Source organism: Tarenaya hassleriana, unplaced genomic scaffold (genome assembly GCF_000463585.1).
Source record: "Tarenaya hassleriana unplaced genomic scaffold, ASM46358v1 Cleome15, whole genome shotgun sequence".
NCBI lineage: Eukaryota > Viridiplantae > Streptophyta > Magnoliopsida > Brassicales > Cleomaceae > Tarenaya > Tarenaya hassleriana.
In genome coordinates this window covers 1,534,674-1,559,291 of record NW_010964923.1, presented here as the reverse complement: position 1 = coordinate 1,559,291, position 24,618 = coordinate 1,534,674, and the positions used below count along the sequence as shown (strand labels likewise).

The following is a 24,618-nucleotide window of genomic DNA, read 5'->3' as shown; positions in this document are numbered from 1 at the left end:
TTCAAAAAAAAAATATATATATATATATATATATATATATATATATATATATATATATATATATGTTTCATGTGGTGGGTCGAGCAACAAAGAAAATCACATTAAGCTTTAGACAGTGATAGCATATTCCAAATAGTCAGGAAGAGGCTTTCCATTGAACTAACTCACTCTCTCTGCCTTCATCACCGAGGTTGACTTCTCTACAAAAAAAAAAAAAGCATAAAACCACCATTTAAGGAAAAAAAATAATGTTAAAAGACAACATAATAACAATAAATCCACTGTGACCCGTTTACCTTTTCCCGTCACCATACTTTGATGATTCCAATTTATGACTGAAAAATGATAAATTTGTCCTAAAGCCACAAGTTTTAGCCCTCTTTGGACATGGGTTTTGTCGGTTTCAGATAGAGCTTGATCGTGGATAAGTCCGGTCACTGGACTCTTCGTCCTCGTTCTGATTCGGGGCGGCTCTGTCTTCGTCGTCGTCGGAACCAGGTCCAGAGATGTTCCCGCCGTCTCCCGTGGGAGATTCTGGTAGGAAAACGATGGAATTGGTCCCGTCTTCGAGGAGTCGTGTCACGAAACGTAGCTGAGGGACGTCCACACGCTCGAGCCGGTGGTCCGGGGTGTGTTGCTGATTGAACCTCCCCGGGAGCTTGGAACGAGTGTTGTAGCACTCGCTGCAGAGGTCATACCCGATTTCTTCCTTGCAGTCTTTGCATCTATACCGGTCCCCCACTATGGGATATATCTGTGGGACGTAACAATATAGTTTTCATTGTCGAGGGGAGCTTTCTATTCTGAAAATTAACACGAGAAAATTGTTTAGATGAGAGACTTACTCCGCAAGAATCACAACCGGCTCCTATGTGAACGTTCGATCCAGGGTTCGCCCACCAGAGAAGATCATTCGTAGATGGTAAAGATGGACCTCCTTTATGGGAAGTTTGAGAACCTGGATTGATTGAAAAAAGGCATGACAGAGAGCCATTAGTTTACCTATCCACGAAGATTTAGAAATCCGTCGTTCATTCTCGCTATGATGAGCAAGTCGTGTTCTATGTGATTGACATGCGTTAAAGCAAGTGTTTATAGGCCCAAGACATGCCTATCAGCTAATAAATGTGTAAGCGAGATCCTGATTCAGAGGAGGAAAAAAGGGAATAGATAAAACCGAGTCTAGAGGGCGTACTCCTCGTATTATTCTGGATTTGCTTTCTCTCAGTGTCATTGCTCCGAGAAGTATATTCCTCGGGTGCTATTTCCTTCAAGAAATGCTCAAGAACCAGACATACTTTCGGAAATCCCCTTGGGTCCAGAGCTTGGCATTCTTGACACCTAATCTTCTCGTTTTCTTCTATTGGATTCATGATGCATGCTTTGCAGTATACTGCAAATGGGATTATGCAGAAGTTTACAATGACGGAGTTTGGACAGAAATTCTGAGGCATCTCAGAAAGTTAAAATCTCAACCAAAAGTAAACTTGGGGTACAGTACCATGGCCACAGTTGAGAACTACAGGTCGGACGAGCAGCTTCATACATGCAGAACAGAGCAAATCATCTTTCGAAATCTCTTTACGGTCTTTTTTGGTCCTAGACAAATCATCCTCATCAGCAGTTTCTGCAGCTTTGGATTCTCCATTGTTGGTGATGCATGGACTGTCACCTTTATCTGGAGAACTAGTAAGCGTCTTCACATCACTGGGGCATTCTTCCTCCTTTTGTCCTTTCAGATATTTAAAAATAATTGTTTTCCGCATGTATCAGGAAAAAAGAAAATAAAGTTGTTCTAGAAATTGGCGACAAGAAGGAGATTCGCATGTTGGAAACGGTACCTCCACCAGATATATTTACGGAAGTTCCATTACAACCCGATTCTGCAGCAGTTTTTGGCTCATTCAAGACAGCATCAATCTGTGGAGAAAAACAACCTTGCTCCCATTCTTCCTCTGAAGCATGAAAATTAACAAACTATAAGCAGCAACCATGGAGTTTGCAAAAAGATCACAATAACCATGCATCTGATGTACTCTCCAATTAAGTAGACAGAGGAACAAGAGCCAAGAACTCACTTAGAATCTGTTCCTCTCTCTTCCTGTAAGCAAGAGGGTATAGCTTCTTCAGCAAAAAATGAAGCTTTTGGCAGACAGATGGAAAGTGGAGATAAGGGTCTCTACAGATGGGGCAATGGGACTCGCGTAGACCATTCATGGACTTGTGAACACACCAAAAACATGATAGATGACCACATGCTGCATCAAGAGCAGGAGGAAAAAAAAAAGATCTATGAAACCAAATCCAACACATTGTATAACAAAAAAAAGAGAGAAAAAGACATGATTCTCTAGCAACTAAGGTAACTTACATAGCACAATTGGTTTGTAAAGAAGTTCCCTGCACAAGAAGCAACAACCCATCAGACTCGGTTTCTCGGATAAATGAGATGAAAAACCTATTCGTCATCTTTGTGACTAAAGGAGAAAGCATTCACTGCCTATTACATCCTCCAGCTGATGGTTTGGACAAAAAACTCACTTAACCAAGAATTTAGTATCTTGTAATGTAAATTCTAACACTATCACTTCCATGGCTTAGCTTATGGAATAACCAATCAATGTGGCCAATGACATTAAAATTGGATCAAACTAACTATGAGCATATCCTCCATTCACACACCAAATCCATGAGAACCAAAAGTTACGACCGATTCACTGATTAATCAGAATGAACGACTGGAAACAAATCTATTCACTTGCGGAGAAACTTCTACACCTTGCAATTGGCACTCAAATTTTGCATGTCTCAGCTCAAAAATTATGAATTAAAATCCCAAATCGGAAAACCCTTCAGTAGCATAATTTGACTGCTCACAAGGCACAGAATTCACCGCTCGGATATTTCAGAAACTGTAGGCACGGGGATATTGAGAACTAATGGAAGCAGAATCGATTTGAATCATGAGGTTTATATCAAGTTCTTCAACGAAACTAAGGATATAGGTGTATACTGCCGATAAAAATTAGGCTGCACACATCACAGATTAGGGCAATTTCACCACCAAATTCATCGTAAAGAACAACAGTAGAATACCAGGATCGAGACCAGAGTACGAATAGGATGGAATCCGAACACGAAGCAAGGACGGAATTGTCAAGAGGAAGGCTTACAGGCAGACGCAGCACAGAAACGAATCCGAGATTTCTTCCTCCGTCTCATCGTCCTTCAACGTCCGATAGTCCATGGCCAACGAAAGGGTTGGGATCAACCAATGGAACCGAATCCCAGAAGAAACGCAGAGAGAGAGAGAGAGAGAGAGAGAGAGAGAGAGATTGTGAGCTGTGGAGGATGAAATGGTTTTGGCTTAAGCCAGCTTATGGCTTCCGCTTCTTATGGATTTTTATTTTTAATAATGAATGAAAAAGCTTAATTTTTTAGTAATTGTATATCTCGAACTTTTTTCCGCACAATTTAATATCCGAAATTACATTTTCATAATAATATCTAAATTTTTTCCTTAAACGGTAACATAGTGCTGAAAAAACATTTCATCACAGCAGATATATCATGATTAATTGCAAAAATAATATATTTTATGTTTATGTTTCTGTAAAAAAAATCATCATTTTTCTACCCACCACGTTGTCCATGTGATCATATTTTTTCTTCGTTACACCACGTTAATAATATCGAGTTAGTCATGTTTTGAAAATAATGAATAGGAAAATAATTTTAATAAGAATGTTGTAACATAAGAAAATTTTCAAAATTAAAAAATATTATAAGTGAAGAAAATGCAATTATTCTTAAAAACAATAAATAAATTAGTTTTGCTTGTGGCGGTAATGCTAATATATCCTGACAGTCGTTTCACAAAACGTGAGACACGTGAGTACGCACACGTCATCTCCAGTCGGTGCTTCGCTTTTGCACCAATACATATTTGATTTAAAATTGAATGACCCGTAATCGTAATCGAATTAAATTTAAAAGAAAACTATAAATTGAATATTTATATTATAACCGAATCAAATTAAATTGAATATAAAAATGGAAGGTTATAGTTTAATATAGTGGGAAGGATGAGTATCCTGTTCTAGAATCCATCACCGTATATACATGCCATACATTTATAAAAGAGAGAAAATTTTATCAATTTCTTAAAAAAAAAAAACTACATAATGTAGAAAAGAGAAAAAGGAAAAAGAAAAGAAGAGAAGAATCTCAAAACGTTTAGAGAACTCAGATAAATATAGCTTGATGTTTGTGGGTGGAACAGAAGCAAATAGAGAAGAAACCGTACCGAGACTGAATAAATATAATACACGACATACGTATATACACATACACGTATAGTGTGCGTGTATGTGTGTGTGTCTATATATATGTATATGATAGCCATAGCCATAGCCATAGCCGTGAGAGGGAGACAGAGAGGGCAAAGTAGTGGGAAGGGATTTTTACTTCCAGAGCTTGACGGAGCTGTCGTGGCTGGCGGAGGCAACCATCCCCCGGACAGGAGACTGAGCCAAGGCCGAGATGATGTTCTCGTGCGCTGGTATCGTCATGCTCTTGTTCTCCGCTATGTTCCACAGCTCCAGCGACTGCCAATAAATTTCAAAACCCGAGGAATTCTTGCTTGGTTAGATAACCAAACCGTATAACACATGACTGTAACCAAATGGTTATTATTTCTCTAAAACCTAAAAAACCAAATCTAATAAAATAACTGAAAAAAAACCGCAACTTTCTTTGGAAAACAAGTATTTTTATCAATAAAAACCGAATGGTTATAGTTTTTTCTAAAACCAAAATAACCAAATAACCAGAACCCCGAAATCCCGAAATGGTCACCCGTAGTGTCATTCCATGTACACCTAGTTCGGTTTTTTACCATGAACTGTTTACTTTGTTTCAGTTTTTTTTACCACTTTATGCTGTGGTTCATGTTCATGAACTACTAGTACTACTAATAAGGCTTATATTTGAAGATTTACAGATTCACAATCCGAATCCGATCAGGCAAGTGATAAGAGCAATCATTTGTAATCAGGGGATGAAGCTTTAGAAAAAGTAAGGTCGTTTTTTTTATGGTTTCGAAGGGGAAAACTTACCGAGATTCCTCCGATGACGAGGAGAGTCGGGTAATTAGGATGGAAAACGCAGGAATGGAATTGGTTACCGTTGGAGCTGAGTTCTCGGATGCATTGACCAGAAGATGCACTCCAAAACTTAACCCAGTTCTGACTCACTGACGCCAAGTACTCTCCATTTGCATCCCAGCTTATGTAGTTCACCATTTCACCATGCCCCTATGAACCATCATCATCACATACATCATCTTGTAATTTCACATATTCCTTCCTTCCTTGACACTCGACTGAATAAGAAGGGCGACGATATTTTGGTATATATAGAAGTAAAAATACCTGGAGCAAATATGCTTGCTTATCGGTTTCTACTTCAAAAATGGATATGATTTTGTCTGAAACTGCTGCCAGATATTGTCCTGTTCTTGGTTGAAATCTCACTTGAGCCATCCCTCCCTAAACACGGAAAATGATAAGACCGGGAGAGAATCAACAGGCATAGGTTCTGCGTTAGCATAGTTCCGGAAATGAATTGTGATTGAGATCCCAATATGGCACCCAATTATAAGATCAAATTCAAAATTCGAAACATATATACACGCTCACTCACTCACATACATACATACATGTGTGTGTGTGTGGAGAAACTACAGACGAAGAGCACTGAAGTGAGCAAACCTTGGAAATGCGAGTGCACGAGAAGGGATCAATACTCCAGTAGCGGATTTCGTTGTCGTTGTCACAGAAACAGAAAAGGTCGGTCTTTGTAGGATGGAAGTCTAGGGACACCACAGGCGAACTATGTGAAGTATATGCTTGTAAAGAAAAATTTGGCTGCATCGAAAGATGGGAATGTTATTTAATAGAAAATTATTATAAACTCCAGGATAAAAGCTATACATAACGATGGGAACAGCGTTTCTGATGTTCTTACGTTGGCAGCATCCCATAACCGTACAGTTTTGTCAACCGAAGTTGTTACGAACTGAGATGAATTCGGTCTGAAACGGACATCTGTAATTACCATTTTGTGCTCCTCGGCAGTGTTCTCTCTCTGAAGGGTATCCATATCCCAGAGAACAACCTTCAAGAAAAAAAAACAGATCATCATTAACCGAGGAAGTAACAAAAAAAAATCGGCTCTACTTTATCTGCTGTAACCACGGCTTCAGTTGGAAAAATCACTGAAAATTAAACAACCTTATTAGTTCTGCTTTTCTGCTAAGCTGTCCGATTTCGTTCTTAAGTTTCTCTCTTTCTTTTTTTTTGGAAGATATTACACACTTCAAAGTTCAAACTCTCAAAGCTGGTCAGATGCACAACAAAAAGCGGAAACAGATAACCAAACACTGAGACACTAAGTTACCTTCTTTATACCAAAAAACAAAAGTTACCTTCTTGTCATGCCCAGCACTAGCAAGCAGTTTTCCGTCTGAAGAGAAGTGACAGCAGGTAACCTTGCTGTTTCTTGTCCGTATACAGCCAACTTCACCAAATGTAAAGCCTGAAACGGGAAAATGCCAATTCCCATAGTGAATGGAAACTAAGAATTTTCGTTAATAGCATCCAAAGAGATGTGTATATGGAGTTCCTACCTTTAGAAGATTCCTTCGGGTTGGGAGCTGTCGGTTTTACATTTACATATAAGCTGCTGCCTTCCACACCATTATCATCTATCGGTGCAATATCACCCAGTTCCATATCTTCCTGCGGAAAGATAAACCTTGTTAGTGAGCAACTAACAGATGGCTGGAATGGTTCAAGACATAAAAGAAGAATAGCTACAAAGGCCACCAACACCGCGTTTTGTATCAAGTGAAAAAAAAATCCCTGTTTTTGATAACATACCAGGAAATCAGAAGATGATGGAAATGTTCCAGTTCCCTCTTGACCATACACTGAGGTTTTGGGCATGGTTGCAATTCCATCACCCGGAGTGTGAGTTGAAGGAGGAGAAATTGGGGAAAGGCCTTCGGTATTTCCTGTGCCAGTGCTGTTTGCAGCTCCAGATGAAGAGTTCTGCTTTCGTTTTCTGCCATTCTGTAATGTGGTGACATAGAAATGGGCCAATGTTGATCACCTTTACTTGTAACATAAGGAAATTATAGTCCTGCACGATTATGCAAGAACAATGTAAATGAAACCAGTTCACATGAAAAAGACTAAAACCTGATTGACCTGCGATGCCTGCCGCTGTGAATGGTCTTGTTGAGAAGAAGTTTGCAGCCTTCTCATCTGAAAATAACATCGAAAGACAAGAGGGTTTTAGCTCGAAAGAACAGACAAATCCCTCGTTGGTAAGAGGTGGCCAGAAGTGGATGACATGCAAATAGAATGTCTATGCCCAAGAATACTGTTTCAAAACTCATAACTTTTCTCACCAACATTGCAGTAAAACAAGTTTCTCCTTCAAAGACCCTACTTCAAAATTCATACACTGCCGGCTACAGACCGTTGAAAAGATTCCTTCACAATGGTATTTACTTTCTTATACAAGTCATAAAGTTATTACAAGTGAACCTTTCATTGACCATACTTCATACCTAATTTAGATTGTCAGAAGGTAAAGCCAATAATCTTTTGTTTAAAACTACCTATTCAAAAAGAAAATTACAAAAAAAAAAAAAAAATTGGAGCACAAGCTATTTTCCAGACCTTAGAAGAGTTCGATGGAGCAGGGGAGCATATAGAACCTTCATTCCTAGCTGTCTGACCTTCTTTTGCATCCAAACTCCCTGTAGGCAATTGAGGAAACCTATCTCCATAATTATTTGTATTTCCAAGGCTACCCTGTGATTGTGTCTGTGCTAAAATCTGCTGCTGCTGCTGTTGTGATGCTGAAAGAAGGATATTTTGCCCCTGCATGTTTGGCTTTTGCATCTGCATGGCGATGTTTGGTCGTAACTGATTGATTCCCTGGATGGTTAGAAAATATATCAGTTGTAAACTTGACCAAAGAATGCCTGATGATTAAATCAAGGATATCAGCATTGAAAGGAACATACAGTTAAAGGCCAGCCCTTCAAAGGAAGCCCAGAGATACCCTGGCTCACTCCTGTAGAAAGAAAGCCGAAAGTGTGATCATTTGGTCAGCGCCAGCGAGTGACGATAAGCTATTATTCTTGGGTGTTAAGAAAGCACAAGGAAACTTATTTCTAGAAAAATTAGATTAACCAATAACACCTGGGCCACACAGTCCTGATTTTGATTGCAAGATAGCTTGTCCATAAATGGATGAGGGATCCATAGGCAAACTTTTCTGATTTGAGACTTCACTCTTTATCTCCTGCATAGTAGACATACATGATTGTGTTACTACCTTTTGCACAAGCGACATGACACTTGTTGCGGGATCCCAGAGAACAAGAATACATAATGAACCATAAAGTCAAAGAAATTACAGTAGCTAAAGGTGCCCGTGACCGAATTTGCTGCAGAGCCATAGAGATGTTACCAGGACCACCCTGTACCAACTGGCTGAATCAACAATATAAAGAACTGACATGAATGCTTTTAATTCAAATCCAGGAGAGCACAAATATCTATGGGACATTGAGAATCTCGTACCCTTGGTGATTGGCAGTTGGATTGAGAAGACTGATCTTACTGGCATCCATTAAAGCAGTTGAGGTCCCTGCATCCATAGAATTAGAGTTTTTCATTCGTTCTTCATACATCTTCATCGCCAAAACACTGGGTGGCTGCTGCTGCCCCATCATTCCATCAGAGTTCACAGCATTCATCGAGCTTCCAAGGATAGAGTGTTTAGTATCCCTCCTTGGCAACTGAGCATTTCGCTGCTGCATGAGTTGCATCTGCTGCATCAGTTGCTGTTCCCTTGTCTTCATTTGTTGAGCCTAATTAGAAGATTTATGAAGGCAGGAAGCAACAAGATAAGAAATAGCAGCAAATGTCTAATACAAATTACCACCAAAATGCTGTTCTCACTATTGATTTGTCAGAAAGAATATGCAGGGTAATTTAAATGATCATCCCATAATGGTAGCTTGATATCTTAGGTTTGTATAGGCATCAAAGCCTCCTCTTTGTATGGTCTCCATCAGTGTTGCTAGGGTGGTTGATAAAATGCTTAAGAAAAAAGGGAAAGTTTAAGATTTGGCCCAATTTTCCTTGATCATCAAATAAAAAGCAGGATCAAACCGTCAAGGTAGGTAACAGGGATAGCGATAGATCTGTATTTGTGTATCCTTCTCTTACCCTATTTAGCTATCTAAGTACCCTATAGCTTATTCTAGCACGGGAAACACTCACCTCTATGTAAGCTGCAGCAGCGTCTGAATGCTTTTCATTTGTCCTTGCAATAAATATGTCCCAGAAAACAGACCACCACTCGAAGAGAAATCCTCCAGGTGCATCAATGGCTGTACAAGAAAATCAAATGTCGACCCCTTTAACTCACAGACAAGCTGGGCAATCTTACAAGAAATACCGGGAAAACATATAAAAAAGCTAAGCACAGGAATAAAGAAAGAGACAATCGAAACCTTCAAGATACTGGATGGGAATCGTCTCGTATCCATACGATTTTCCCCTTCTTGACAAATCTCATATCTTTTATTATTTTCAGGAGTCGATGAGTTTTGGTTAAAGACAAAACATCTATTTCTCAACTTAAGTTACACAACTTCTAATGTTTTATTAACTGCTTTAGGTTAATATTTATGTTTACAAAGATTTTGCATTTGCTCCTGGAAAGCAAACTATATGAACTCCACAATTCAACAAGATAATGCTAAATAAGCACATGGCACGAGCTCGGCATTGAGCCGAGCCACCAACAAGTCCACTACGAAGCCAATCCGATCAGATGTGAATTTTGTAAAGAAAGGCACTATCAAAAAGTAATCACAAAGCTCATCTGAAGGAATTCAACAATCCTTCATCAATATCCTTACCTACTGGATCATCTGCAACTTTCCCCTCAGCCATAAAAGCTTTGGCAGAATTGTGCAACTTCCTTTTCAGCAGGTAATCGTGTATGTAAACATCGAGCCTGCATGAAATCGAGAAAAGAACACATCAAACATCAAGGAAAGATCATCCGTTAAGAACACTAGCCGATCGAAATACGCTTACATCTTATCAGCTTCCCAATTACTCTGCGCCATACTTTTGGTCCTTCAGACAATGAAAAAGAATCACAGATCCCCACTCTGCTGTCTCCTGAAACTAGTTCAACAACATTCACATGAATTCGGTTCAGAAAAAGAAAGGTAACAAGCAAAAACGCAAACAAATAGTGAACCAAAAACAAGCACCGTATTTATTGATCACCCAAACACGAATTAACCCAAAAAAAATACCTAGCTAAATTATCTCGTCTCAATACGAGCTCCGAAACTTAACAATTCTCCGACGAAATCACGGAAAAAAACGAACCGTGTTAATTTATTAATTAAAAAAACCTCATAAAGATACTCGAGTAAATGAACCAAGAGCCACAAAGGTGAAAGAATCTAGCAACTATTTTCTGCTCGACCCGACACAGCGAAATTCAGTCACCAGATGCGGAATCAGAACCCAGAGAATCAGCGTACACGATCGTGGAAATTCAAACGGCAGAAACAACGAGAAGAAAAAACCCAAGAAAAAAAACGACGGAGGAGAATTCGTCAATTCGAGCGTACCGAGAGAGAATTCCGGTAGGTGCTCTCCTTTTCCCCTTTTCACTTACTTCAAGAGCTCGAATCCAAAGGAGTTCACAGCCGAGACAAAAAATCGCGACAAAATTTTCTCGGGAAAATCAGTGAAGTGAAAGTGGTGGAGAGAGAAAAAGAACAAAAATGATGAAGCAGCTGCTTGAATGAAAACAAAACTTTTAAAAAAAAAAGAGGAGAGAGAGAGAGAGAGAGAGAGAAGAAGGAATAAAGAGAAGGAAATCAGCGACTTTGCTTCGTGTAAGATCCTACTTGTGGGCCGTGGAATATTTTTTACATAGCTTTCATATTTATAATATTCAGTGTGGGATTTATGAAGACGGCACAATTTCTAGGGTTTCCAACAAAAATAATCCGATTAAATAAATCCAAAATATTTACCTAATTACCAAAATATTATTTTTATCCATCAAGATCGTACAAATATAATCAATAATATGATTTAATATTAGGTAGATAAATATTTATTTAAGAAGAATTCTTATTTAATTAAAGTATTTATTATATTTGAATTAGAGGGATAATATATAAAAGTTATTTTTATAAAAAAAATTACCACAAAGCTATTTAGATTTAAGCTGAAATATTCAAAGATATGACAAAATTAGAAAAAAAATATATTAATTTAAACCCATGAGAGAGAGAACAAAAACACACCGCAAAATAAATAAAACAAAAAAAAATAAATTAATATAAGAATTAGACATGTGTGTGTGTGCATACAATAAAATTATTTGAATTGTGATCATATTTTTCAAGAAGTTCTAGAATTAGCGATTTCACGTTCCTTGGGCATCCCTCGTCACGGCAGTTTGGGACGGTTTGGAAACGGTTAGGCCCGGTTTGGCAGAAAACCGGTGATTAAACCGGATTATGCACCGAGGAAACTAAGGGCTGTAACCACGTCGTTGATCAAGGGTCTAACCGCCGGTTCTTCTTGCAGACACATCGCTGCCACCGCCACCGCTTGGTTCAGGCTCTTATCCTGGAACTTTCCCTCCAGCAGCGGATCGGCTAGCTCCCGGTATCTGCTCGGTTCTCTGAAAACCGGTTGTGCCTAAACCAGATATAGCAATTTTGTTAATTAGTTGGTTATCTCAGGCATACAATTCTGGTTTGAAAGATAGACCAGACCGGTTTGCTCTGTACCGAGGTAAGAAATAAAGAACAGAACCAGAACTCTAGCCATTAGATATTAAACACCCATTATATATCTTAATAAAATTTAAACCCTAATTATATTCAACCATAAATCATTGACATTTTGTATTGAAATACTAATGAAAAAATGTTATGTGAGGTGGTGGGAGTTTCGGATTTCGGTTTGTCGAGTTCGGTTTGAGGATGGTTTAAATCATTTGGAACCGAATGTTAATCGGTTTGGTTTTATTATTGGTTCGGTTCGAAACGGTTTTGTTATATGAATACCAAATACCAATAGAAACATGATATGACTAGATAATTTAGCTTTTGATTCGATATTTATCGGGTTTGATTCGGTATTTATCGGTTCAGATTAGAATCAATTTATTCGGTTCTACAAAAACTGTACCAAATATTATTCAATTCCGAACTAAACTACCGAACAGAAAGGTCTAAAAAGCAAGAAGTGCGTGTAAAAATTGTGAAGGAAACTTACCCAAGTAACAAGATTTTGCTCTTCACTTTGTCTCATGGTGTCGATGACACGTCTTCCGGTTATCAGTTCCAACAACACAACTCCGAAACTATACACATCGGATTTAACCGTTAGGTGACCAGTTTTCTGGTATTCAGGAGCACAATAACCGTATGTTCCCATAACCCGGGACGAAACATGCTGCATCTCCCCGACCGGACCCAATTTCGCTAAACCGAAATCCGATAATTTCGCCTCGTAATCTCCGTTCAACAATATGTTCGACGATTTCAGATCTCTGTATATCACCGGAGGATCAGCCTTGTCGTGAAGATATTCCAGTCCTTTGGCTGCTCCTAACGCGATCTTCATCCTCACGTTCCAATCCAACGGTTCTTGCTCCGGTACAAGATCTGGGAAATTCCCGGTTTAGACTGGAATCGTCCGGTTCGGTAAATAAAACCAAATTATCTGGAAAAAATTGGGATTAATGAATTTTTTTTTTACCGAGAAGATGATCTTCGAGAGATCCGAGAGGCATATACTCATAAACAAGAAGTCTCTGGTCTCCATCGGCACAATAGCCAATCAGATTCACGAGATTGGTATGATGCAATAGACTCAGCATCAAAACCTCGACGAGGAATTCTCTGTGTCCCTGTAATCCATTCCGGTCGAGTTGTTTCACTGCAACGATCTGATCAAAACAAAAAAAAAGTTGTCTTTATCTGTTATTTCTTCAGACAAGAACATGCATGGCTGTGTTTTTCGTTTTTTTTACCTGTCCTGTTTCCTCGAGAGTTCCCTTGTAAACTCTCCCGAACCCTCCTTCTCCGATGAGACACGCCTGTCGGAAATTCTTTGTCGCGGCAGCTAGTTCCCGGAACGTGAATGTCTCCGCCGCGATATTGTTCGGAGCTTCTTTGTTAATGGCGTCTGCGTTCTTGGTCTTGGCGGTTCCAGCTGGGTTGGGGTTTTCTGATAAACAAAAAACGCAAGAAGATTGAAAATTTTCAAAGACCCAGAATTCTTCAGCTAAAAACAAGCGTGCCCATGTCGGAAAGTCTCGAACTTACGTGACTGCGGATTCGGTCCTGTGTAAGGAGAAGCCACGACGGGTTGTCTGAAGGAGTGATTGTTGTGCGACGAGAAACACCCGAAACAACTCATCTCTATAGAATCAAACTATACACAAAACCCTTCTGGTTTCTACAACTCTTTATAACGTTTCCTATATAATATATATATATGTGTGTACGTATATCTCAAGAACCGATATTTTTTATACGAGGAACATGGAAAAGACAAGAGATTCAGAGGAAGAAGTGAAAGGGTCTGAAATGGGTTCGATTCATTCTTCTTTTTTCTTATTATTGTTTCTCCGTTTTCTCATGTTGTGTGGTGAATTAATATAGCTGGTTTTTGTTTGTTGTTAATGGAGGTTGTTTCGCCATTCTTTAACAGAAGGAAGGAAGAATTTGTTTCGTCATTCTTCATGGAAAAAAAAAACCCGAAGAGGGGGCAAAACTAATTGAACAGAAATCTTTGCCGGATTTTCCAAAAATAAACCAAGATTTATAAAAACATATTATATCGAAATACCGAAGCTGTTCCTGTCTTGGAAATTCAAGCCTTTTCTCCTGTAAATTCGGTCGAGAATTAATTGGAATTTCATTAGAATATAAAGCTTGCTTTAATCTTCGTGCACCCAACTATAGACAGTAGTAGTTCGACGCCAAAATGCCATGGCTGGATCCCAATCCATTCCACCCGACTCGGTCCGTTTTTTGGGGAGCCAAAAATTGTTTGGCTCAGCTAACCTTAGACCATGAATCAAATGAAGCGGATTACGAGCAAATACATAATTAAAAAATAAAATTAATTTAAATACTAAAAAATATTTAAAAATATTATAAATATTCTAAAATTTTAAAAATTTATAATATAATAAAATATTAAAATATTTAAAATTAGGAAAAAAATATTTTTTCTGGTTCCCGGACCATCTCATAGGCTCGCCATGAGGTGGCTCGTACGACCCGTTTTTTCAGTATATATATATATATATATGTGTGTGTGTGTGTGATATATATGTTTTTGTAAATAATTCGTGGCACTAAGGATGAAAAGAACGTAAGAAAGAGAAGGGAAAACATACATTTTTTTAAGATCGAAGGATTAATATAAGAATTTTTTTTAAGATATATCTGGAGAATATAGTTTCACAGATATATATATATACAGCTCTTTAAAATAAAATTTTCTAGATAGTGTACGTATCGATTTTCATAAGATTAATATAATGGAAAAAAATCAAGGAATTATTTGAATATCAGAATTGTTCTAAATTCGGTTTTAGTATTTTATTTTTATTAAAGAAAAGAACATCATTTACATTCTCGTTGAGAACTTTTAGAAAATGATAACACACTTCTTAAAAAATGGAAATAATATATATCTCTCTCAAATTAAAGTTAATCCTACAAAAAATCCTAAACTTGTTAAAAACTTCCACAAAAAATACAAATTTACCATTTTTTTTCATATAAAACATTTGATTTGTTTGACAAAAAATTTTGCTCGTTTGATACGATAGATTGCTGACATGACGTTGATTGAATTGACACTTTAGTACCACATCATTATTTTAAAAATTAAAATATAAATTTCTAATTTTGGGTCAAATATATATACATATATATTTGTATATATATTAAGTTTGTAATTTAAAATTTTAAATATACAAATATATATACATACCTACATACATATATTTTTTTCAAATATATATTTGTATATATATTAAGTTTGTAATTTAAAATTTTAAATATACAAATATTTTAATCAAATATATAAATTTACATATATATATATATATAAATATATGTTAATCAAATGTATAAATTTAAATATATATATATATATATATATATATATATTTGTACATATATATTTTTATCAAATATTTTAATTTTTAAAATGATGACGTGACCCTGACACGATAACTCAGTCAATGCCATGTGAGCAATCTATCGTGCCACGTCAACAAAACTTTTGGTCAAACAAGTCAAAAGTTTTATACGAAAGAAAATAGTAAGTTTATACTTTTTTGTAGAAGTTTTTACCAAATTTAGGATTTTTTTTTATGGAGATTACAAGTTAAGGGTCTTATATGGAACATTTTAATAAGTTTGAGATTTTTTGTGGAATTAACTCTATGAAATTACTGTCATTTTAGATTTTTTTTAAAAAAAACATAAAGAGAAAATATTTAATTTTATTCCATGGAAATACAGGCAAATAAAGATAATGATTGATGGCCATATAATTCAACAACAGAGAAATGATTCAATTATAATTATCAAATCATTACTTTTTTTTTCTTATATCATATATTTTGGTTTTTTGTTGAACAACTGTACTTTGAGGTGACAAAAAGCAAAGTAGGACGCTTTTCTTGTCGAATAATTTTGCATCTTAGCTTCGGTCATTAGATAGAAAATAAAATTTAGGATTGCAATTTTCTCTCTTTTCTTACACAAGTTTTTCTTAATTTTTTTAACTGGTCCATCGCCTAAAAGTAACGAATTTTCAAAAAACAATCATATAAAATCATCAATTTTATAATATATATATAAAATCATGATCATTATAAATCTTATCATATTTCCAAATTTTTTTAAATTTTACGAATTTTATATCTTTCTATAAAACCATGAACTTATGAATTTTGTAGGAATACGACAAATTAATAAAATTCATGATTTTATATAAAGTTGCAAAGTTCATGATTTGATATAAAACTATTTTTTTTTATAATTCGTGATTTTTTTAGGGGATTGTCCCTTTTAAAAGTTAACAACAAATTCAATGATCGATTTTAATAGAAGAAAAATCATACAAAGAATTGTACGTCAATTGTACGACAGCAATCACCACATTGAGATAACTTTTTCCTTAAACCGCGATTTTCGTTTCACTTATTTTGGTACGGTACCCCTAAACTCATATTCACCAAGTTGATCATATATATATGAATCTAAATTAACAAGAATAAGAATTAAGAATGCATGTGTATATTAGTTCGTGCATATATATATATATATATAATATAATATAACTTGAGAAATTCAACGATCTACTAAATGGTTATTCAGCCAAAATCTCAAGATCTTCATCTTAACAAGTAAAGGCTCGAAAAAATAATAATTACCATTGATACAAAGTGGGAATATATATTACACACGTGATAACGAAACAATAATAGGTAATATAAATACTATCCCCTCTAAAAGATAATATTTATATATGTGAAGTATATCTACAAATTATAACGCAATCTTCCGAGAAAAGATTTGATCTAATTGGTATATATTTCGTTATTTAGATCCCCTAATCAAGTTTCCTAACAAAATAAATTAATGTTCATGAGAGAACAATATTGCTTCTATGACATCATGCATTAATTTGTGGATATAGAGACTTAGATATTTGTATTTATATGTTACATAATGAACTATTTATATACGTAACGGAAATAGATTGCTTAAAAAAATACACATGAAAAATAGAGTATCCAATGTCTTCTTTCTATACAGTTCTAACTTAAAAAAATAAAAAGATGAAGAAACGAAAAAACAACAGAGGCAAATAAAACAATAGAATCCATATAACCATAAACCCATATATATACACACACATACACACATTGCAAACTCATCCAAATCCAATATCTCAAAATAAAAAAAGACCAATCACAAATTAGACTCACCTAGTTCGAAATCGGGTTCGGACCGCTTGGAACTTCGTGCGCATCAGCTCCAAACTGGTCTCTCCTCTTCGAAGTCGAAGAAGAAGAAGCACGTGCCTGTCGTGTGCTCGTCTGGGCATTTGGATGCAAATCCATGGTTGATGAGACTGGAGTGGAAGATTCGAGAAGAACCCTCTTGAAAGGTGACGCGGGTATGGCCATAGAGCCCATAGTATACGATGATTGGTGACGAGTTATTGGATTTGTAGGGCTAATGATGACGAAGAGGCGGAGAAAGAGGAAGATCAAAGTGGTGAGGAGAAGGAGTAGAAGAACAACGGAATTTGATTTGGTGTTGGTTTGATAATTCAAATTCGAAGTTGCCATGCAAATTATGAAAAGATATAAACACCCCCGGCCCCAAGATCCCAGCTGGAGGGTTCAATATCCATGAACCAGTGACGAACACCGGAGCTATTGTAAAGCAAACAAAGCAGACCAAAAAGGCAAAGAAGAAGAAGAAGAAGAGAGAGAGAGAGAGGGGCAAGAGGGGACGAAGAAGCAGCTAAAAAGTGAAAGAAACCAAAATAAAAAGAAATGTTCAAATTTCCACACACCAGCGTGAATTATGAAAGGCGTTACAGAACAGTCACCGGAGTTGAATTACCAATGTGCCCTTCAGAGGACATCGCCGAACATATACATACGGGGAGTTCGGACTGATTAGGGTTTGGAGAAGGCGATTCAAAGTCGTTCCCAAATCATGTTAGATTACGTGTTTGCCCATGCTAACATTTGGAAATTACGGTTATACAACATGGTCGGTTGTGAAAATATTGAGAAAAGACAAAGGTTTAATGGGTCATTTTTGGCAGGTGAAGATGAGAGAATCTTGAAAGCTTATAGGCAAAAGCAATGGCGAGAAAATCGAATCTTAAAGGGATGGAAGAAAGATCGGTGTAGATTTATTTTCATTTTTTTTATTAGCTTTGCCGGTTTGTTAAGAAAATATTTCTTTGACTTGCTTCACCATTCCAATATAATTCGTATACGTGTATGACTAATATTCAAAGAGAAAAGATTGTATACATATGTAAAATGTATGCGTATATATATATATATATATAATTATAAATTGGTGCTCTCTTTATAATTTATATTATATTATTGGATTAGGAAGAGACTATGCATGGCCTTACGTGTAATGCATGGGGCCATTGCTTTCCTCGGTATCATGCTCGATCTCGAGTGAGACTGTACGTTGAGGTTATTTTCGTCATTGTTTTTTTGAAATACTTTAAAAAATCATAATAATTTTAATATTATATATATATATATATATATTATTTAGAGTTTGTTTAGTACAAGGGTTACATATAGATATCATACTTTTCTACGTATTTATAAGTATAATCATAATTTAGTGCACAGTACATGAAATTCTCTATACCCTCTTAATGTTGACGTAAATTTTACGTCATGCCGATGAAAATATATATATCTGTCATGTGAGCTCTGTTTTATTTTATATTATTTATTTAATATAAAAAAGGGTAGAATTAGAAACACAACACAAGCAACCAAACACATGGAATGGAACTTGCCACCTTATAAAATTATAATAATGTTTTCCGAATTTCTTGATTAAGACTTTTGACGCGATATTAAATTTCAATCGTTCCCTAACATTTTGGGTTCCTAAGGTCAATAATGGTGGACCGTTGAATCTTTTTTATTCGACTAAATAAAGAAAATCAATGCATTTTTTTTTAGGGGAAGTCCCAACTCTACCGGTACACAAGATCATGGATTCGAAACCAGTTAAGGTTGAACTTTCCCTTGAGCCGGTTAACTTTGACTGGTTTATCTATTATGCGTGGTTTATCGACTATTGCGTAGGATCGGAAGGTTTACTGTTGTTATACTGATTGTCTAGCATGAGGACTGGGGCAGTCGGAGTCCGACCCGAAAAGCCGTATGGCGGATTCCCACCGTTATAAAGAAAAATAAGGCATTTTTTTCAAATAAAAATAAAACAAAAAAGAGGTGAATAAATGTGTCAGACATCTTATGAAAGATATAATGCAATGACAACAAACGTAATATTAGGATAATCAATCTAATTAGTTTTAAAACATAAAATATTGTAGACAAAACAAATTAACATAATTTTTTTTCCTGTTGTGTTATTGAAACAAACGTAATATATTTTAAATCGATAGATGGATCAACTTCTAGTTTCGAAAGAAAGATTTTTCTAGAGAGTTTGGATCTAAACTTTTTTTTTTGTAATAATTCGAAAGTTCACCGGGTATTGATCTAATTACATTTCTCGAATGAGCGAAAAAATATAAATGAATACATCTCCCCAAATAGAGACTCAAACTTGAATTGAGAAATAATTTTGTTTCATCCCTTACCAGTTGAATTCTAGATCTAAACTTTATCGCAAATTAAGTATAAAAAAAAATTCACATATCGGACTTACATTTTTCAAAAATAAGCGGGGGACCAAAAATTCTGCAAAATTCTAATAAAAATACATATATTCATATAATACGAGTGTTCTCTCTCATGTATCCTTATATATATATATATATATGTCAGTGCAAGAACCATGGAGAGGTTATGTAAATGCCTCTCATGCATGCATGCATGCATGTGTACGCATGTGCATGCGCGTATGATAAGTCACTAGACGGAAGATTTGGTCCCATCATGATCTCTCAATTTGGAACACACTTTTTCACCCCGCAGAATCTCTCGTCTCTTCTCATACATTTAAATATTTTAAAAAAAATTATAAATAAATATTTTCTTTTTCTTCCCCACCCACTTTACTATGCAATTACTTTTTTACAATGTAATGCTTCACACTACCCATACCTTTTTAATATATATATATATTACGAACTTATGTTTTGAATTTTTTTAATTAAATGCAAGGATAGAGAGATGAAATATTATATTTACAATACTAGTTAACCTCGTATATATTATTTAGTTTTAAATTTCCTCGCTTAAGACTGAATATCTGTCTATTTGAATTTTTTTTTCGTCTCATTTTATTGAAAAATCCTTAAATTATTATACCCTTGTGAATTAATTCATTTTTTTACCAACAAATTGTCCCCGAGTCACCTTGACTTTCGGCGATGAATGGAGTTGGAATTGCTTTCTAAATGGGATTATTTATTTTTTATATAATGCAATATATAATTAAAAAAAACCATCCATAAATGGCATGCAGTCAAAACCAAATTTCATTATTAATACCTTTTCCCCGACAGAATGATGGTGGCCACAGTATAAAACAACCCCATGAAAAATAAACAAGCGTAAAAGTTATCATAATAAGAATATAATAACATTCGAATATATCCCTCACAGAACAAACCACATTTTTGGTTTCGGAATAAATAAAGTTTAAAAAAAAAATCTTTGTTACATGTAGCTGAAAAATAAATTCCATATATATAATCTAAATTGGTAACACATTCAATTTTTGAAAGTATTTTTATTTTTGATTATCGGTGTACATAACTAATTTTAAATCAATATGTACAAAAGGTATACCTGAAGATTTATGTAGAATTGAAACAGCAAATTAAATTAATGTACTAATAAACTTATTTATTTATTTTCTTTTCTTAAAATTTAAAATTTATTAAATTAATGTATAAAATGATTTGTAGAAATTAAAGGTCCAAAAGTTTCGGCGTTTGTTTGATGGCGACTTTAGGGCGTTTCGAACCATACCGAACCGGAGTATTTTTTTTATTTGAACCCTCTAAAATTTTCTACCGGTATTAATTTTAGAAAATTTTAATTTTCTAAAATCGAACCAAACCGAATTTTAAAAGACCCAAAACACCATCTTTTAAAAATATCTATCTTTAATAAAAAAAAAAACAGAACCAAATATATTATAATAACCAATTAGTACCTGTTTTTGTCAAACCGAAAGAATCGGATCGAAAATATCAAAACCGAATACCGAAACGAGCATCCTAAATGGTGTGATATAAAGAATAAGTTAAGAACTTTACTAATACAAACAAACATACTTGGAAAAATATTTTTTTTCTTAAATTTTCAGTTTATACTTTCAAAGTTTATAAAATCTGTTTTTTTGTATTGTCTGTAAACTATTTTTCACACACTTCACAAAAATAAGTTTAAGAATAAATCAGCGGCGCAAAAAATAAAATAAAACGAGTGCAATTAATTAAATAACAATGCACAGAAACACAAAATCAAATCAGAAGGAAGATTTTCATATCATTTGGAAAGTTGCTTTCACCATCAAAATTGAAATTAATAAATAAATAAATAAATAAATTAGGGAAATGGGGACACCTCTACCCATATATCACATATACGTACCAAACCACGTCAATAGATGATCATTTCACAATCATGACGTTTTAATTTTGAATTAATAACAATTCCAATAAAAATACTATATTTTTTTTTATAAGTCTAATAAAAGAGAGATAACCCATTAGTTTGTAAAGATCGTATAATGTTGAGGTTTTCATAATGAGGTCTTAATCTTAGTGGTCGGCATAATAATAATAATAATAATAATAATAATAATAATAATAATAATAATAATAATAACAACAACAACAACAAATCTTATTATGGAAAATTCGTGCTATGTGAAGATAAGTGAAATACTCCATTCACAAATGAAATGGTATTATAAAATAATCTTAACTGGAGATCGTTAAAAAAATAGTATAAAGTTGTGGAAATGTGAATAATTAATGTATATTAAATTATTCATGTGGCTTTCCGTATGTGTGATATATATTTTTTTGTAATAAATTATTTTTAGTTTGTAGAAAAAAGATATAACCTATATATATAGAAGCAAGCAGATATATACTGAGTAGAAGAGGCACGTATCTCACATATGAAATATATTATACGAAATTTTAGCGATAAAAGAATAAGTTTGATCAATTTTATATATATATATATATATACATATATATATATATATATATATATATGTCATATGTGATAAAATAAAATTTTGGATCCATAGTTGTCGAGGTTAAAGTGAGCATATAATTTACACACACACACGTGAAACGAGTGGGACAAGGAAGAAGTGGAGAAGCCTTTGGTTTTATCTTTATGTAAAGGTGTGATTTATCGCTAAAGTTATTATAGGAAGTTTCTCATCATGAATTCTTTATTAAAAGGTAACATTTTGGACCGACACATAATATACATACATATATATATATAAAGAAGATAATATATGGTTAGGCACTATATATATATGATAGGGGATAAATCCTTACGAAAATAAAAATATATATATTTACGTAACCAAACTTTTTTTTGCTTGCTTTTCTGTCTTTTCTTTTGAAAATTGAAGCTACTTTTATCTTCGTTATTTTTTTATGCGTAAGTCTCAAGTTGAGAGTTCGACCCTATCCTATAGATATATTTTCTTTCATAATCGTTCACCGGATTTTTGGTCCGACTACATCTCTTAGAGGACCAGAAAAACTCAGGTGAATACCTCTCCCCACGCTTAGATTTAAATTCAGGGTGAGAGCATGGTTTGCATGTTCTCTCACCACTAGCTCATCCAAGCTTGGGTATTTTTTTTTATTCTTTTAAAAGATAGAAAAAACAGTTTCAAAATTTAATTTATACTCATTTTAATATTTGATTTTTTCAACATATGGATTTTTTTTTCTTGAGAACATATTCTATTGCCATTGGATGTCTATAAAAAAAAATCTGGGATACAATACAACATACTAGAATTAACCCATTATCACGTAGGGATTTTATGGAATAATAATACACCACTGCAAAATATTAAAAATATATGTTCAGATTAAAAATATTGTACTAAAATAAATCACTAGATGTTTTATGTTAGTTATATCATTTATGACGTCACGTCGAATATTTTCATCAATCAAATATTTAAATATGTTGGGAAGATAGAAGATTAAAAAGTGTCAGCGAGAGAATTACATAAGATATCGAAATGCATTTTCTAAGGAAAATTATTTAAAATTTTATGCATTCCCTATTTAAAGGCACAATAAAAATGCACCCATCAATTACTTTCTGATCCCACTGACGGATCATTAGAGAATCACACATATTAGAATTAGAAATAACCGATTTGTTAATAGTCCATTAACCAAATCAAATAAATTGAATGGTTATATATTTTTTAAAACTTAAAAAATTGAATTTGAACCGAATTGAATAAAAAAAATAATAGACAAAACTTAAAAATTGTTAGAAAAATAAATATTTTTATCATTAAAAATTGAACCAAAACTTAATTCTATATAAAACTGGAATAGCTAAATTTGAATATAAACCGTATCAAAATTCGAAATGACCGATGCTAATTAGAGTCGGTGACCTTTTCTGAATCTGACTCAGAGAACGATAATATATGATCTTATGAAATGACAATTTTTCCTCATGTTTTTGGTTATTGAAGGGTCAATTAGGGATGGGTCAATCGGATTTCGGTTTACTTATATTCACATTCGATTATTTCGGTTTTAAAAAAATTATAATCGTTCAGTTTTTATATTAAATTTAGTTCGGTTCAGGTTCAATTATGATAAAATAATCATTTTCTTAAAAAAGATTACAGTTTTTTGGTTATGTTTTTTGTTCGGTTCGATTTAAATTTTATTTTAGAGAAATCATAACCATTCGGTTTTATATCTAATTCGGATCGATTATGATTATGCGTTACTCGGTTCATATTATTTCAGTTATTAACCAAATAAGTCACCCTAGGGGGCAATACATTATACATGTATGATGATTCATGAAAATATTATGTATCTATTCAAAGGGTTTTACACCCTAACCAACTCTAGATTTTAACCTCAAGAGTCAGAGAACATCTCTAGAGACTGTCTTCATCCTCAGAACTCGGGTTTTTCGCTTCGCCGACAGATGAAGCACCCGAGAAAGATGACGGATTTGTGTTATCCGGTGCGTTTATTACATCATCGGTGGAGTATGGAGTTACAGAGTTAACTCCATTGCCGGAAGCAGCAGGGACAGAAGCTGGAGCTCGTTTTATGGTTGCGGGCTTTGGAGAAATGAGTCCTTGTGCTTCCATGGCTTCTCGGGCCGCTCTCTCTTTCGCTCTCTTTGCTCTTTCAAGCACTGCTTCCTGCAATTACCGCAACCCGAAACGTAAAAATCGAGATACCAACGTGAATATTAACCGCATTTTACAACAAACAAATTAGTATGATAGATAATCTACCTACCAGTGTCATTAGAACCAGGGAGCTATACAAACCATGTCGCTAAAACGAATAGCTACGAGAGAATTTCGGGACCGATTCAGAAGGATTGGAATGTATATTCTACACTGCTGAATAGAAAGAATCACAAATCTTTGACGTGAACTCGAGTACCTGAATCTCTTGAACTTGCTTCTGCTGCTCGGCTTGAAATCTT

The 24,618-nt window shown here is 34.7% G+C and overlaps 5 protein-coding genes across 9 annotated transcripts in view; all 5 read right to left on the bottom strand.

The window, feature by feature from the left end:
• Positions 1–79: 79 nt before the first annotated feature.
• On the bottom strand, positions 80–3,361 carry LOC104808785 (E3 ubiquitin-protein ligase PRT1-like). Of its 2 annotated transcripts, none has more exons than XM_010534586.1 (9): positions 3,174–3,361; positions 2,372–2,400; positions 2,079–2,258; positions 1,842–1,955; positions 1,502–1,732; positions 1,196–1,393; positions 846–958; positions 297–754; positions 80–200 (listed from the first exon to the last, which is right to left on the bottom strand). In XM_010534586.1, the coding sequence occupies exons 1-8, from the start codon at positions 3,245–3,247 to the stop codon at positions 404–406; spliced, it is 1,290 nt and encodes a 429-aa protein (XP_010532888.1). In that variant the 5' UTR covers positions 3,248–3,361; the 3' UTR covers positions 80–200; positions 297–403. The 2 variants fall into 2 exon arrangements, with proteins under 2 accessions (XP_010532888.1, XP_010532889.1); XM_010534587.1 differs by having other exon boundaries at positions 80–195.
• Positions 3,362–4,115: 754 nt separating this feature from the next.
• On the bottom strand, positions 4,116–11,005 carry LOC104808783 (transcriptional corepressor LEUNIG_HOMOLOG-like). 3 transcript variants are annotated; one of them, XM_010534585.2, is made up of 18 exons: positions 10,742–11,005; positions 10,191–10,283; positions 10,010–10,107; positions 9,366–9,475; positions 8,661–8,950; positions 8,495–8,570; positions 8,277–8,379; positions 8,099–8,148; positions 7,749–8,009; positions 7,272–7,328; positions 6,942–7,133; positions 6,689–6,800; positions 6,488–6,597; positions 6,028–6,177; positions 5,772–5,927; positions 5,433–5,549; positions 5,118–5,315; positions 4,116–4,607 (listed from the first exon to the last, which is right to left on the bottom strand). In XM_010534585.2, exons 2-18 carry the CDS (start codon positions 10,220–10,222, stop codon positions 4,464–4,466), a joined length of 2,256 nt encoding a protein of 751 aa, XP_010532887.1. In that variant the 5' UTR covers positions 10,223–10,283; positions 10,742–11,005; the 3' UTR covers positions 4,116–4,463. The 3 variants fall into 3 exon arrangements, with proteins under 3 accessions (XP_010532887.1, XP_010532886.1, XP_010532885.1); XM_010534584.2 differs by having other exon boundaries at positions 7,263–7,328; positions 10,191–10,277; XM_010534583.2 differs by having other exon boundaries at positions 7,263–7,328; positions 10,742–11,004.
• Positions 11,006–11,509: 504 nt separating this feature from the next.
• Positions 11,510–13,559, bottom strand: LOC104809109 (serine/threonine-protein kinase At3g07070). Its single transcript, XM_010535003.1, has 5 exons — positions 13,466–13,559; positions 13,171–13,367; positions 12,897–13,086; positions 12,411–12,802; positions 11,510–11,828 (listed from the first exon to the last, which is right to left on the bottom strand). The coding sequence occupies exons 1-5, from the start codon at positions 13,557–13,559 to the stop codon at positions 11,643–11,645; spliced, it is 1,059 nt and encodes a 352-aa protein (XP_010533305.1). The 3' UTR covers positions 11,510–11,642.
• Positions 13,560–13,917: 358 nt separating this feature from the next.
• Positions 13,918–18,028, bottom strand: LOC104808782 (CLAVATA3/ESR (CLE)-related protein 41). 2 transcript variants are annotated; one of them, XM_010534581.1, is made up of 2 exons: positions 17,161–18,028; positions 13,918–14,209 (listed from the first exon to the last, which is right to left on the bottom strand). In XM_010534581.1, exon 1 carries the CDS (start codon positions 17,524–17,526, stop codon positions 17,161–17,163), a length of 366 nt encoding a protein of 121 aa, XP_010532883.1. In that variant the 5' UTR covers positions 17,527–18,028; the 3' UTR covers positions 13,918–14,209. The 2 variants fall into 2 exon arrangements, with proteins under 2 accessions (XP_010532883.1, XP_010532884.1); XM_010534582.1 differs by having other exon boundaries at positions 13,918–14,204.
• Positions 18,029–23,882: 5,854 nt separating this feature from the next.
• Positions 23,883–24,618, bottom strand: part of LOC104808781 (uncharacterized protein At4g13200, chloroplastic) — a 2,056-nt gene continuing 1,320 nt past the window's right edge. The window contains exons 3-4 of the mRNA XM_010534580.1: positions 24,576–24,618; positions 23,883–24,325 (exon numbers count right to left, since the gene is read on the bottom strand). Of these exons, the coding sequence (XP_010532882.1) occupies positions 24,053–24,325; positions 24,576–24,618 (316 nt within the window). The 3' untranslated portion in view covers positions 23,883–24,052. The remainder of the gene's footprint in view (positions 24,326–24,575) is intronic.